Source organism: Oscarella lobularis, chromosome 11 (assembly GCF_947507565.1).
Source record: "Oscarella lobularis chromosome 11, ooOscLobu1.1, whole genome shotgun sequence".
NCBI classification, from domain to species: Eukaryota; Metazoa; Porifera; class Homoscleromorpha; order Homosclerophorida; family Oscarellidae; genus Oscarella; species Oscarella lobularis.
In genome coordinates this window covers 25,480-37,115 of record NC_089185.1, presented here as the reverse complement: position 1 = coordinate 37,115, position 11,636 = coordinate 25,480, and the positions used below count along the sequence as shown (strand labels likewise).

At 45.7% G+C, this 11,636-nt stretch overlaps 4 protein-coding genes across 4 annotated transcripts; 1 reads left to right on the top strand and 3 right to left on the bottom strand.

The window, feature by feature from the left end:
- Nucleotides 1–14: 14 nt before the first annotated feature.
- LOC136193448 (uncharacterized) lies at nt 15–3,757 on the bottom strand. Its single transcript, XM_065982355.1, has 4 exons — nt 3,655–3,757; nt 2,965–3,587; nt 2,836–2,913; nt 15–2,763 (listed from the first exon to the last, which is right to left on the bottom strand). Exons 2-4 carry the CDS (start codon nt 3,553–3,555, stop codon nt 97–99), a joined length of 3,336 nt encoding a protein of 1,111 aa, XP_065838427.1. The 5' UTR covers nt 3,556–3,587; nt 3,655–3,757; the 3' UTR covers nt 15–96.
- Nucleotides 3,705–8,106, bottom strand: LOC136193449 (uncharacterized). Its single transcript, XM_065982357.1, has 19 exons — nt 7,594–8,106; nt 7,397–7,531; nt 7,109–7,346; nt 6,886–7,010; nt 6,674–6,834; nt 6,579–6,625; nt 6,386–6,531; nt 6,165–6,342; nt 5,921–6,115; nt 5,721–5,855; nt 5,601–5,668; nt 5,335–5,549; nt 5,169–5,279; nt 4,954–5,109; nt 4,787–4,905; nt 4,582–4,734; nt 4,236–4,520; nt 4,111–4,184; nt 3,705–4,062 (listed from the first exon to the last, which is right to left on the bottom strand). Exons 1-19 carry the CDS (start codon nt 8,090–8,092, stop codon nt 3,815–3,817), a joined length of 3,288 nt encoding a protein of 1,095 aa, XP_065838429.1. The 5' UTR covers nt 8,093–8,106; the 3' UTR covers nt 3,705–3,814.
- Nucleotides 8,107–8,130: 24 nt separating this feature from the next.
- Nucleotides 8,131–9,671, top strand: LOC136193444 (BUD13 homolog). The gene is made up of 3 exons (XM_065982351.1): nt 8,131–9,100; nt 9,161–9,348; nt 9,399–9,671. The coding sequence occupies exons 1-3, from the start codon at nt 8,157–8,159 to the stop codon at nt 9,569–9,571; spliced, it is 1,305 nt and encodes a 434-aa protein (XP_065838423.1). The 5' UTR covers nt 8,131–8,156; the 3' UTR covers nt 9,572–9,671.
- Nucleotides 9,551–11,595, bottom strand: LOC136193447 (meiotic recombination protein DMC1/LIM15 homolog). Its single transcript, XM_065982354.1, has 16 exons — nt 11,495–11,595; nt 11,398–11,439; nt 11,292–11,342; nt 11,140–11,235; nt 11,002–11,084; nt 10,938–10,951; nt 10,845–10,883; nt 10,625–10,666; nt 10,510–10,571; nt 10,452–10,459; nt 10,299–10,390; nt 10,170–10,243; nt 10,006–10,120; nt 9,895–9,955; nt 9,727–9,843; nt 9,551–9,679 (listed from the first exon to the last, which is right to left on the bottom strand). The coding sequence occupies exons 1-16, from the start codon at nt 11,546–11,548 to the stop codon at nt 9,610–9,612; spliced, it is 1,020 nt and encodes a 339-aa protein (XP_065838426.1). The 5' UTR covers nt 11,549–11,595; the 3' UTR covers nt 9,551–9,609.
- Between the last annotated feature and the right edge of the window lie 41 nt (nt 11,596–11,636).

The following is an 11,636-nucleotide window of genomic DNA, read 5'->3' as shown; positions in this document are numbered from 1 at the left end:
CAGTGCTGCACACGTGAGACATATACATATATGAATATAAGAATGTGGTGGGAAAATAGTCCATGCATAATAATACCCTGTCGAATTGAATGGGAGTCACAACGAAGTTTCTGACAAAGCTAACTTGAGAGCTATATTGCCATGGTTTCCTTGCAGAAACGGTGGTTCCATCTCAATCACAGTATCAGCAGGAACAGGAGCAGGATCAGAAGCTGCACTATTTTCTCTCCGCTTCCTTCTCCTCCGCTTTTTCAATGACGGTAAAGCGTCGTTGCCTTGGCGATCTTTTTTATGACCTTCTTCGCCCATCAAAGTGGAATCTGAGTCACTGCAGCTGTTACCCAATTCGCTACCAGAAACGGACGAATAAACGGATGCTGTATCACTTCTCCCGCCGCTACTTCCGCCGCCACCGCCGTTGGCGAGCGTATTTATGCACACGCCAACGACGTCGTCATTGGGAAATACGCCTCGACCGGCCACAACTTGATAAATTGTTAATCCGGCGACGATTAGAATTAGAATGGTGGCGATGGCGACGATTCCAAATGCTAGCCATTGTGCAGCTAGAACGTCTGACAGAGAGTTGGAGTAGTTAATTGCACTGGTAGCGAGAGTGGCTATGGGAAACGTATAGGCCCAATAACTGAGGGAATACGGCGTATCTTTAACGAATAGCATCAAATGACGAATGATGGAAAGAAATAGGAAAAGAGCAATGAAGAAGCACGCTTTCGATAGATCGCTCACCTCGGCCCCCATTCCGTTCCTTCCGTAATACTGAGACAAGGCGAGGGCCGCCGCAGCCGGCGGTGCGACAAACACGAACAGAACGGGATGCATAGACGGATGAAGATTGGGAAATTTTCCGTCGTGATCTTCATCGTTTTCTCCTTCGGTTCGATCGTGATGAGGCGGATAAAGGACGAGAGTTGATTGTTGTCGTTCCAAGCCTTCCGCCTTCTCCGACGGCTTCTTGTCGTCTTTTTCGTCGCTGCTGCGATCTGTAGCTAAATTCGTCGTCGACGTTTGGGTTTTTGTTCCGGCGTTCAATGCGTCGGAACTGGTGCTCATCGTTCTCGATCGTCTCGCAAGAACGGGAGTTAACGGCGAAATCTTGGTGGTGGCGGCGGCGGCGGCGGCTGCAGCGCGACGACTGAAAACAGGCGACGAATGAAGAAGAACTCGAATGGCGGTGCCGTCGCCAACGCCGCTGTTTGCTTGACTAGTGGCTATAGACCTCGGAGTCGCGACAGGCGAAAGAAGAGCGGCAGATCGAGAGAGGAGCAGACGTGCGTCGCAACTCTGCGTGCGAAGCATGAGAGGAGGCGGGCGTCTTTTCAAGTTAGGTGACGGTTTCACCGCTGGCTTTAAGTTCGCTCGAAACGTCGGAATTTTGACTTCTTGATTGATAGCCAGGCTCGACGGTCGATAAGTCTTCGTCGGAGATCGTTGCTTAGGGCTCGTCGCTGGAGATGCGGCGGGTGTAGCTGCGTCTTCCTTGAGATTCTTCTCGCAGTCAATGCAAAAATCTGTTTCTAGTGGCGGCGGTAGCGGCGGTGGTAAGCTGTATTGTCGTTCGCACAAATAGCAGTCGTCTACGCTGAAGCTTTTGATATATTGCTTGATTCTGCTACCACCGCTTTCGTGATTGTCTTTCGAAGACGTCTGTAAAAAGCGCTCAGGAAGAGCCTGTTGGTTGAGAATGCCGTTTGCTGATTGGTCGTCGTCGTCGTCGCTTTGAAAAACGTCGGCTGTGAGATCAACATTGCCATCGTTGAAGAGTGCACTGAGCGCCTTTTCCGAATCGTCTTTGATTCGTTCTAAAGACAATCTTGGCTTTTCGTCGTCTTCTTTTTCTTCGGTTTCCGCCGTCGTTTCTACTTTGCTATGAACGTCAGAACGACTACCTCTCCGTTTGTGATGCGAATCGCGAGCTCTACGCCGAACACGCCGATGACGAGAAGAATGACGATGATGATGACGATGATGATGACGATTTTCATCGCTACTCTCCGTGTCCGTTTCTGAATAATAATCGACGTCATTATTGCACCCATGACACCGACTTTTGCGATGATGATGATGATGATGATGTGAATGATTATGATGATCGCGGTGGTGATACCGGCTTCCGTGATGATGATGATGATGATGATGACTTCGATTATGAGAATCTCCATGGTGATCATGCTCAATGTGATGATGATGTCCATGGTGTCCATGGTGTCCATGGTGAGGATTACGATGATGATTGTGATGATGATGATGGTGTTCTTGATTTGGGACGGCGATAAGCTGCGAATGATGTTTGTCGCTCATATTTCCGTCTCCATCACCATCATCTTCCTTTTTCGCCGTCACTTCCACGTCCTCTTCCGTTTTCTTCTTCTCCTCGCTCTCCTCCTTTTCCGATTCGCTTCCGCTCGCCGCCGTTTCTTCTTCTTCTTCTTCTTCGTCAAAATCCACCAAATTTGGAATTGTCAAATGATGCACGTTGTCTCGTGAAATGGCCTGATAGATCGAAATAAAAACGAGTAAATAGAAAACGGTTCCAATGGCGAGAAGCATGAGCGAGACTTCGCGTTCCCCGACACGCGACGCGACATTGGCCCCGAAAAAATTCCCAATAACAGCCAATTGATAGGTGGGATTCCCGGAGCGAAGACTTCTCTTTCGACTGTACATCCAAGCGCCGTACAGGTATAAATCGAGAAAAAAATACGGTGCCATGATAACGAAAAACAAGACTTTCATGTAAGTCTAGAGAGAGAGAGAGAGAGAGAGAGAGAGAGAGAGAAGTTGAACAAGAGGTGATGATTTAGAAAATCTTACATAGTCCATGTTCCAGGGATCTGGGAGATTATCATAGACAATACTACTGTTATTTCCAGCAATGCTCATAGTCGTAGACTTGTGGAGAAAGTATTATCGTAATGTCTACTTATATAGGATTATTGATACCTGATTAAAATTTGACGGTATGATGATGAATCGTTGCGGAATTGCGAGCATGAGCAGAAGCGAAACGACGAAGGGAGCAAAGAAAAAATTGACGCGAACCGGATGGAGAAATTCCCTGTAAACGCCGCCGCGCCAGAAAATGATTTTGAGCGAATAGATGAAGAAAGAGATGAGGAGAGCAAGGAGAGCGACAATCCAGAATGTCTCGTTGACGAACGCCGGTATTTTGTACGGTTTCATAACGTCAATATGAGTGAGATATTTCCACATGACCGCCTGAGCGGCGAGACCGAGCGAAACGCCGAAAATGACGTTTTTGAAGCGAAGAAGAAAGGGCCACTTTTTGTCTTCGCCGTCTTCGACGAGAAAATGTCGCGTTCCTTTGATGTGATCCAATTCGGGGCCTTCGAGAGCGCCAATAAAGCGATTTTCGTCGACGCCTTTCGTCAGTTCCGGATGATCGGCCCACGTCACTTTTTTTCGTCGAGACGACGTCGCCGAAGCGATTGACGACGCGCGACTGCCGCCTCCGCGAGCGCGACTACTCGAACGACTGCGCGTCGACGCGAGAGAAAGATTGTCGGCTCCCATCGCGAACTTAGACAACTTTGACTCTCTAAAGACTATAAAAAAGAGGAGAGAGGCCTCGTGTATTGAGAAGCGAAAGCTTGTACAGCACAGTTTGCTTACTGCTGGAGTCTGGTCTGCACGATCGAAGTCTGCCTGCCCATTCGGATGAGCCAGAACGCGTAAAAAAGGCCGGAGCAACACCTCTCGCATTTCTGGAGAGCGTAAACCGTCACGTGAGCTAACGTGTGGCTGACTGACCCACCCATCTTCCAACCCTCGTTCACATGTCGTCAAGTGACATGCAACAGACTCCTCCTCTTCCATCGTAAAAATAGACATTCAAAATTGCCCGCGGCGGCGATCTTTCTTCGTCCTTCTGTTTGACGTAGAGCGGGAAAAAGGAGTGAGGACCTTTGCCGAGAATGGGAAGAACGCCTTTCAAAGAACCGCTCAGATTGAACCAGAATAATTGCTCATCGAACACTTCATCCGATTCGTCAAAAAGACCGGACGTAATCAAAAAGCCGGCTAACGAAAAATAGTATTGATCAATCTCATACGATCTCCCCAGCTTACCAGAACCCGGAAGTAGGCAAACTTCGCTTGGGCAACTAGGAAGTTCAACTTTGCAAAGCACGGAAACAACCGTCCTATATACAATAATAAGTTTAGATGTGATAATCCTATCTAAAGTCACTCACTTTTTAATTTCCAAAAGGACGATGAAGTAATCTAGTGCAATTGCCACATATTTGCCTTTGCATTCCATAATTTTCATCTTATGAAAAGAGCCTTCAATCAGAGGACGTTCGCCTTCTTCGTTGAAGAGATGAAGACTCGTTGGATCCACGACAAAAAGACCGTCTGTCGCCAAGATGAATAACGCCGATGACGTCAGCTCTGTCGCACTAATTCCCATAATATCAAACGCCGACTCTTTTATGACGTCGAGCTCTGCTTCGCTGTTTGGAAATGACAATCTTATCCTAAACCAGAAATCATTGTTTTCACGCCGCAATAATGTCGAAAATTTAATTAAAATCTTGCCTTTTGCTTTCGATGACACTGCCAAGGTAAATGCCCCAAAGAAAGCAAAAAGGAAGAGGAGTCTCGTGTACGAAGCAACCGTTTTCGTCAACTAAGTGATACGTAGCCTTTTCCGGGTTTCCCGCCACCTTTCCCTTCTTTATTGCAATGTATCTGCAATGATCTCCTTTCCTTTTGACGCTAAATTAGGAGAGATTCGTCTTACTTCATTTCCGGGTGGGCATTATCCGGATTTTTGGGATAGAACCACTCAAAACAGTCTGAGTCAAGACAGAAGTAGACTTTTGGTTCCTTAAATGTATGGGCAGTTTGACAGTTGACTATCTAAAATCAAAGATAGTGAGTGAGTCTCTGAGGCTAAGATCTTCTCACCACCACGAGGTCTAGTACAGGACGACGTCTGGCGTTCAAATGCAAAGCGCTAAACATTAGAGCTACTGTCGCCTCTCCGTATGAAACGAACGATTTCATATGCAAATGAAATCCGTTTACTTTCTTTAAGTGTTCCTCCTTCTTTGCTGCAATTTCCTATAGTATGAAAATTCGTCTCAGCGAAGGATCTGCCGACTGGGGGATCACTCTAGTACCTGCCAGGTGCTAGCTAATCCTTGCTCAAACATTTTCTCAATACGCGACTTTTTTTCTTCCAAAAGAAGGCGGTCTCCTTTGAACTCAGTCGTCGCTTTCTCTAGAAAAGCCTTCAAAAAGACCTTTTAGTTTAAGGATATTTATATTGAGTGCGAGCGTGTCTACTTCTTTCAATTTTTTGCGAATTATTGTACGAAGATCGACCTTCATTCGTCGCCGTGTGGCGAGATCGGTCATAAAGAGTATTGATAGGCTATTTTCTGATTTATCCCAGTGGTGTTTGTTTCGCGAGTGGGAGCAAGCCTGAAGAAATTCGACGCGCTTTCCATTTCGTTCAAAGACAACAAAGGGAACTGGAAGTATGGCTCCTCCTTCTGAATCTGTACAAGAAACGTATCAAAGCGAGAAAACGTCGCAATTCAATTTCGAACCAGTAGAAAAATCCTGAAATGTAAACCACTCGTTCGTCACGTGTGGAACGTAAGGAAAAGAGAGAGCACTGTACGAAAAAATTCAAAAACAGAAAGAGAAAGAGAAGTTTCCTAATGTACCCAGTGTGGAGGTCGAGTAGAAGACCTCGTAACGGCGGAAAGTCGTTTACTAATCCAATAGATAGATATCCATTCGAGTCAACTTGGAACGAAAGCGGTTTTGGAGAAAAATTTCCGGGTCCATATTTTGGAAGTCTGAGAAAATATAATAATAATAATAATAATAATAATTAATTATTTTATAGTTGGAGGGAAAAGACCTTAGACGTGTCATTGGATTAGTGAGCCTAGTTCTCCATTTCAGTTTGAGTATTGGGAGTGGAGAGCCATCCAAGTGTTCTAGAAGAGTGATAACAGGTTGCCAAGGATTTCTAAGATTGCTGATCCAAGTGCCATCTTCCATGCCGCGATGAGTTCCCGGCAAACCGTTATCCCACGTCAAAAAGCTCGAATGTCTGAAATAATAATAATAATAATACAGTGTATTTATTTATTTATTAGTACCTTTCAATGTATTGCTTATGAAACCTTTTTGATTCTACAGGCATTCCACGAAGGGCATAGGTGAGTGCCAAGTAATGATACAATTGGGGTGACTTTTCAACAAAACCTTGGAGAAAATCCGCACACTCCCTAAGCCAATCAAGAGAAGAAGAAGAAGAAGAAGAAGAGCTTTCTTTTCCTAAATAAAATGATGACGTCATTTTTTCCTCCTTCGGTCTCACCTTTCGATCTGTCAGCAAATTTTCCGGCGTGAACGGCGAGACGAGAGAGAAAAGCCTCTTGAGTGACAAGCGATGGAATGGATGGCGAAAGAAGAACGGTTTTCCACCATTCTGCCGCTTGGACAGCACACGGTTCGTCCAACACCCTAGATTATAAAGATAAAAGTCGTTGTATAGTGCGTATTTTCTTTACCCGCAATCCCACGCTGCAGCTGAAAGAGCCAGACTAGACATTGACACCTAAAAGAGAGTTTTATTAATGTATTTTTTAATAGATATTGTGCGTACTGCGTCTCTTAAGTCTGGCATGGAGACATCGTTAAGCTTTTGATAGCTGAAAATGGGAACGGCTTCGCTAGCCAATCGAAAGAACTTGGCGCTCTTTTGTCTGTCTCCGAATATTGTATAGAGACGGCCAACTTCATTTAGATAATATCCGCAAAGAGTGACTTTGAGGAAAGGATTTGAGAGTCGCGAAATGCGTTTTTTAATTAAAAAACCTGATTTTTCTTTTATGGCGTTGGAACGCTGTATGAATGCCTCCGCGGCGGCTGTGACGTTTCCTCGCGCCCACCACACGTACGGAAGTGCATCATCGAAATCATTACACGTCAATTTAGGATATCTAATAGAAATTGATTATTTAAATGTTCAGACAAAGTCTCCGTAAGTGTAAAAGCGATATTATTGAAGTGAGCTCTGTTTTAATTGATTATTGTGTACCTCGCTTTTAAGGCAGATCTCAAGCGTTCAATATTTGCCAAACTTGTATTGGGGCCAAGCATGAGATCGAGCACGTGTGCCATTGTAGCAAGACTCTCCTCCTCATTTGATGCTGGATCAGGATGAGGTAAGGGCGTATAGAGACCTCCGTATCCGTCGCTATCAAAACTGTCCAAAAGAAAGCGATCACAATAGCCCAAGGGCTTATCATCATTGCCCTTTCTTTTGCTCTTGTCACCTGTAGTTACACAATCATTTAATTTAATATATAAATGTTTTTTCGTTTACCTGATTTATTATAACTATAATTGACAGATTGTATCGAAGCTAAATTTTTATGTAGCCATTTGATCTGCACCGAAGCAATCGACTGATGAGCACGCCTTTCCAACTTCATTCGATCCATAAAAAACGGCTTCTTACCTTCCACAATTAATTAAATAATTAAGTTAATTAATTAAATTAATTGATTAATTTTCACTTACGAATTTCGTCATCGAGATTTTTCTCTCGGCGAATGGACGGACCGCCCCAAACGGCTCGAATGCAAATTTCGGCCAATGTTGGCACGACTCGACGCGTTCTTGTCGTCGTCAGATCTTCGTCGAGTGCGTCGCGCACCGCTTCGGTCGCGTCGTCGTCGAATCCTTCGGCGAATGGAGCGAGAAATTCGCGTCTTTCCAATCGATGACGTCTTCGCTGACGTTTCGATGGACGACGTCGGCGTTTTTGCTCTGACGGCGGTAATGGAACGGCTGTAGCTGCTGTGGGCGTTATTGAGTTGTCGTCCGACGTCGGCGATTCTTCGGCTGTGTAATATTCCGATGATGAGTTCGAGTTTTCGGATTCCTCCTCCTCTTCTTCTTTTTCTGCTGCAGACGATCGTCTTCTGCTTTTCGAAGGTGCAATAACAGACGGTCTTGAGAACTCCCACGAGAGCATGCGAGCAAATGTCGCCGGCTTCGACGCCTTCTCTGCCGCCATATCTCAGCTCAAGAGATGCGCATACGGGCGTGTGTCGATCTAGCAACGTTGTTGCAGAGGCACAATGACCAGCAAAGCGGAGTATCTAAAGAGGTACTTGTCGGGAGATGACGAGAAGAAGAAGGCGAAGAAAAAGAAAAGAAAGGGGGCCTCATCGGGAACTCGTAGCCGACTCGTAGACGACGATGTTTCGTGGACGCCCGCTTCTTCAGTATCCATTTCCATTCGTTTGAAGGACGAAGAAGATGATGAGCCACTCGGAGAGGACGAGAAACCGATTGTGGCGGGTTTCGTCGACGAAGGAAAAGAGGAGAGACAGAGACGACTGTGGCGACCAATGACAGCCGAAGAACGACGATTGGAAGATTTGAAATCGGCACACTTGGACGATATGTCGCCTCCGCGCAAACGACGTACAAGACACGACTCTGGATCGGATCAATCACCGCCGAGACGACGAAAGAGACACGATTCAGATGAATCGCCACCGAGACGAAGAGGAAGACAACGTAGTCGCGATTCAGATGAATCTCCACCAAGACAGCGTCATTCTGAGAGACAGAGGCATGATTCAGATGAATCGCCACCGAGGAGGAGAGCGAGAAGCCGTGATTCTGATGAATCTCCCCCAAGGAGGCCTATGCAAAGTCATGACTCGGACGAGTCTCCTCCTAGAAGAAGACAGAGAAGAGACTCGTCTCCTTCTTCAAGGAGAAAACGGTCTATTGCTTCGCCGCAGAGAGAAGAGAAGCGGCGGCAAATGACGAGCGGTGGTAAAGCTGGCTTGCAGAGTTCGTCGACGATGCGAGATGAAATTCGACAGGCGAGAAAACGGGAAGAGGAAATGTTTCACCAGATGGACGCAAGCGTTTCGGGAAAAGGAGCGGCGACTGTCTTTCGAGACAAGGAGGGTCGACGTGTCGATCCGAGACTAGAGCGAATGAAACAGAGAAAGAAGGAAGAAAAGGAAGCGGAACATTTAGAAAAATATGCGCAGTGGGGAAGAGGGTAAGAAGAAGAAGAAGAAGAAGACACAGTATTATTATTATTATTATTATTTTTTCTTAGGGTTGCGCAAGCGAAGATGAAGGAAAAGGAGATTGATGATATGATCTACGAAATGTCCAAGCCTCTCGCTCGTTACAAGGACGACAAAGATTTGGATAAAATGCTACGGGATACCGAGCGAAGTGGCGACCCAATGCTGGCGTTTATTAAAAAGCGGAAAGTGACGACGACGGGACGAAAGAAACCAGGTAAGCAAAGAAAAAAAAATCCCCGAGAGACAAGGACGCTATTTTATTAGAGAGGCCAACGTGGAAGGGTCACTATCCTCCTAACCGCTTTGATATTCGACCTGGATATCGATGGGACGGCGTGGATCGATCGAACGGGTTCGAGAAGGAGAGATACAGGACGTTGTCCAACAAACAGGCGTGGAACGACGAAGCGTACAAGTGGAGTGTAGAGGATATGTGATAAATAACAAGAACAAGAATACAGACGGGGGGTTTGTGTCATTCTTTGGCGTCTGCTATGCCTCCGTTTGTTATAGCGAACGTCGCCTCGTTTTCGGGCATGTCTGGGCTAAGTAAGGGTCTCGTCGTCGTGCATGATGTCATCCCCTTTCTTACCTATCGTAAATCTTTGCGATTCGGACTTCGCCTCGTCCTTTGCGCAAACTGATTCTCGTTGTTGACGCGTGTGCGAGGATGTGGCCGCCAATTGGCTTTTTAGGATCCGCTTGAAAGCTAACCCCCTCAAAAATCAATTTTATGACGTCGCAGTGTTTTGTTTCTGACCTCATAGCTGCACCGGGATCAGCTGTCATCTGATTGGTGATAAAAACGCCAACGTTGTATTCTATCCACCAAAGAGAATAAAGGAATTAATTAAGGTCTCTTCCTTCTTACCCTCGGATATTTTTTGAAGTCGTGATAGTAATTGAGCGAGTTTTTGTTGTCTGTCTGCGAGTTCTCCGCGTCCGCTGAAGTCGACTCTGAAAAGAGCCATAATGGAATCCACAATCTAGAGACGATAGACGTAGGTAAACGCATTCCGCTCGCTCTCAACTCACTAGGAGTTTGAAAACGTTTGGCTCTTCGTGAAATTTAGCGGCGACGAAATCCAGCAGTTCTGTCTGATGTTCGCCTTGGAGAAGAGACAGGGAGATATATGTATACAATAGGGAGGGGCTTCAACGCACTTGTGTATGCTCTGGCGTATAATACGTTATCCAAGACAGCTGTATGATCCAAATTGAATCGATCTGCTATCGCTCGAAGTCGATCGGGACGACTGATAAGTAAATTAAGGAAGGAAGATTATAGAAGAATAGGGAGTAGAGTGTTAAGGATACAATGTGTTCTAAAGAGAGAGGGACATGATATATGAAGTGGTCTCACTGTCTTGACTACCTCCGTGTCAATGAAGACAACTTTTCCGCCGTGGTAGCCGCGTCCAGGCATTTGGGTAGTGACTGCAGTACGGTTGAGAAATTAGAGGAGAGCTAGGAGATGTCAGTGCGCAAACCGCATAGAGTGTGAGAGAGCTGTGTCTTTCCAGTTCGAAATTCTAGAAGTAGGCGCGCGTACATAAGTATCATTTATGGCATTGTATGACTAAGTACAGATGGTCAAGGTGCAAGAGCCTTGAAGAGGTATGTGATAAGTGAGCATGCTGGGCTATCAACTAGTATCTAGACTCAGCCATTGGAACTAGACTAAACAGATACATCGCTTAGTAGCCTTACCTCCAAATACTTCCGTGATGGCCATACTTTCAATTCCCCCTTTATTTGAGAAAAATTCAATTTGTTTAATTAGGATGGATGATAGTTTCGCACCTCCCAGAAGTTTGCTATAGGAGAAAAAATGTACAACGTCAAAAATTGAGAAATATTTTTTTACTCTAATTCGTCACTTCCGGTTGAAATTCTGAAACAATGTCGCCGTTTTTCGCTATATTCTAAAGCCGTCAAAAATCCGGGATCCTTAATTAATTTCCAGTCAGTGGAATATAGTGACGTCATATTAATTGGGGGTTACGCATAGTTTTTGAGACGCTTCTTTGATTTTGTCTACTTTTGCTTCGGAGATTCCCTTGATATTGCCTAATTTTTTGCGCGTCGTCATTTGAATTCCCTACGTGTGCAGAGAATGGAGGAATTGGAATTGACACGTGCTCGAACACGTGTCACCTTGATCGTGCAAATTCCGGCCGATTTTAGCTTTTTTATGTCGGCTACGTTCTAGACGAAGACGTCCAGTCTAGGAGCGACTCGAACGACGCATTGCGTCACTCACGATGCCGTGATTTTGAAGGAGATCGATGTCTTGGAAGAAGGACTGCGTAAAAACGGCTATTTGGGGCCTTTTCGCGTGGTTTTGCGCGCTCGTTTACCTCCTCTTCGTCGTCCATCGTCATTTCGTTGTCAGCTACCACCTGATCGGCCATGTTTTCGTCGATTTCGCCAGTCGGTGAATGAAATTGCCTTCTCGCGATCGGACAGCCAATGGCAAGGCGCGACGTCACGCGGCGGGAA

What these genes read in the sequence shown, in the direction of transcription:
- LOC136193444 (XM_065982351.1), top strand. Translation starts at nt 8,157, where the DNA reads ATGACCAGCAAAGCGGAGTATCTAAAGAGGTACTTGTCGGGAGATGAC. An exon ending in TATGCGCAGTGGGGAAGAGG is followed by an intron (nt 9,101 to 9,160) that starts GTAAGAAGAAGA and finishes ATTTTTTCTTAG; the next exon opens with GGTTGCGCAAGCGAAGATGA. An exon ending in GACGGGACGAAAGAAACCAG is followed by an intron (nt 9,349 to 9,398) that starts GTAAGCAAAGAA and finishes CTATTTTATTAG; the next exon opens with AGAGGCCAACGTGGAAGGGT.
- LOC136193449 (XM_065982357.1), bottom strand. Translation starts at nt 8,092, where the DNA reads ATGGCGGCAGAGAAGGCGTCGAAGCCGGCGACATTTGCTCGCATGCTC. An exon ending in AAATCTCGATGACGAAATTC is followed by an intron (nt 7,532 to 7,593) that starts GTAAGTGAAAAT and finishes TAATTGTGGAAG; the next exon opens with GTAAGAAGCCGTTTTTTATG. An exon ending in AATGCCCACCCGGAAATGAA is followed by an intron (nt 4,735 to 4,786) that starts GTAAGACGAATC and finishes AGATCATTGCAG; the next exon opens with ATACATTGCAATAAAGAAGG.
- LOC136193448 (XM_065982355.1), bottom strand. Translation starts at nt 3,555, where the DNA reads ATGGGAGCCGACAATCTTTCTCTCGCGTCGACGCGCAGTCGTTCGAGT. An exon ending in TACCGTCAAATTTTAATCAG is followed by an intron (nt 2,914 to 2,964) that starts GTATCAATAATC and finishes TTTCTCCACAAG; the next exon opens with TCTACGACTATGAGCATTGC. An exon ending in ATCCCTGGAACATGGACTAT is followed by an intron (nt 2,764 to 2,835) that starts GTAAGATTTTCT and finishes CTCTCTCTCTAG; the next exon opens with ACTTACATGAAAGTCTTGTT.
- LOC136193447 (XM_065982354.1), bottom strand. Translation starts at nt 11,548, where the DNA reads ATGGCCGATCAGGTGGTAGCTGACAACGAAATGACGATGGACGACGAA. An exon ending in CATCACGGAAGTATTTGGAG is followed by an intron (nt 10,667 to 10,844) that starts GTAAGGCTACTA and finishes GCCTACTTCTAG; the next exon opens with AATTTCGAACTGGAAAGACA. An exon ending in GCTCTCTCACACTCTATGCG is followed by an intron (nt 10,572 to 10,624) that starts GTTTGCGCACTG and finishes ACCGTACTGCAG; the next exon opens with TCACTACCCAAATGCCTGGA.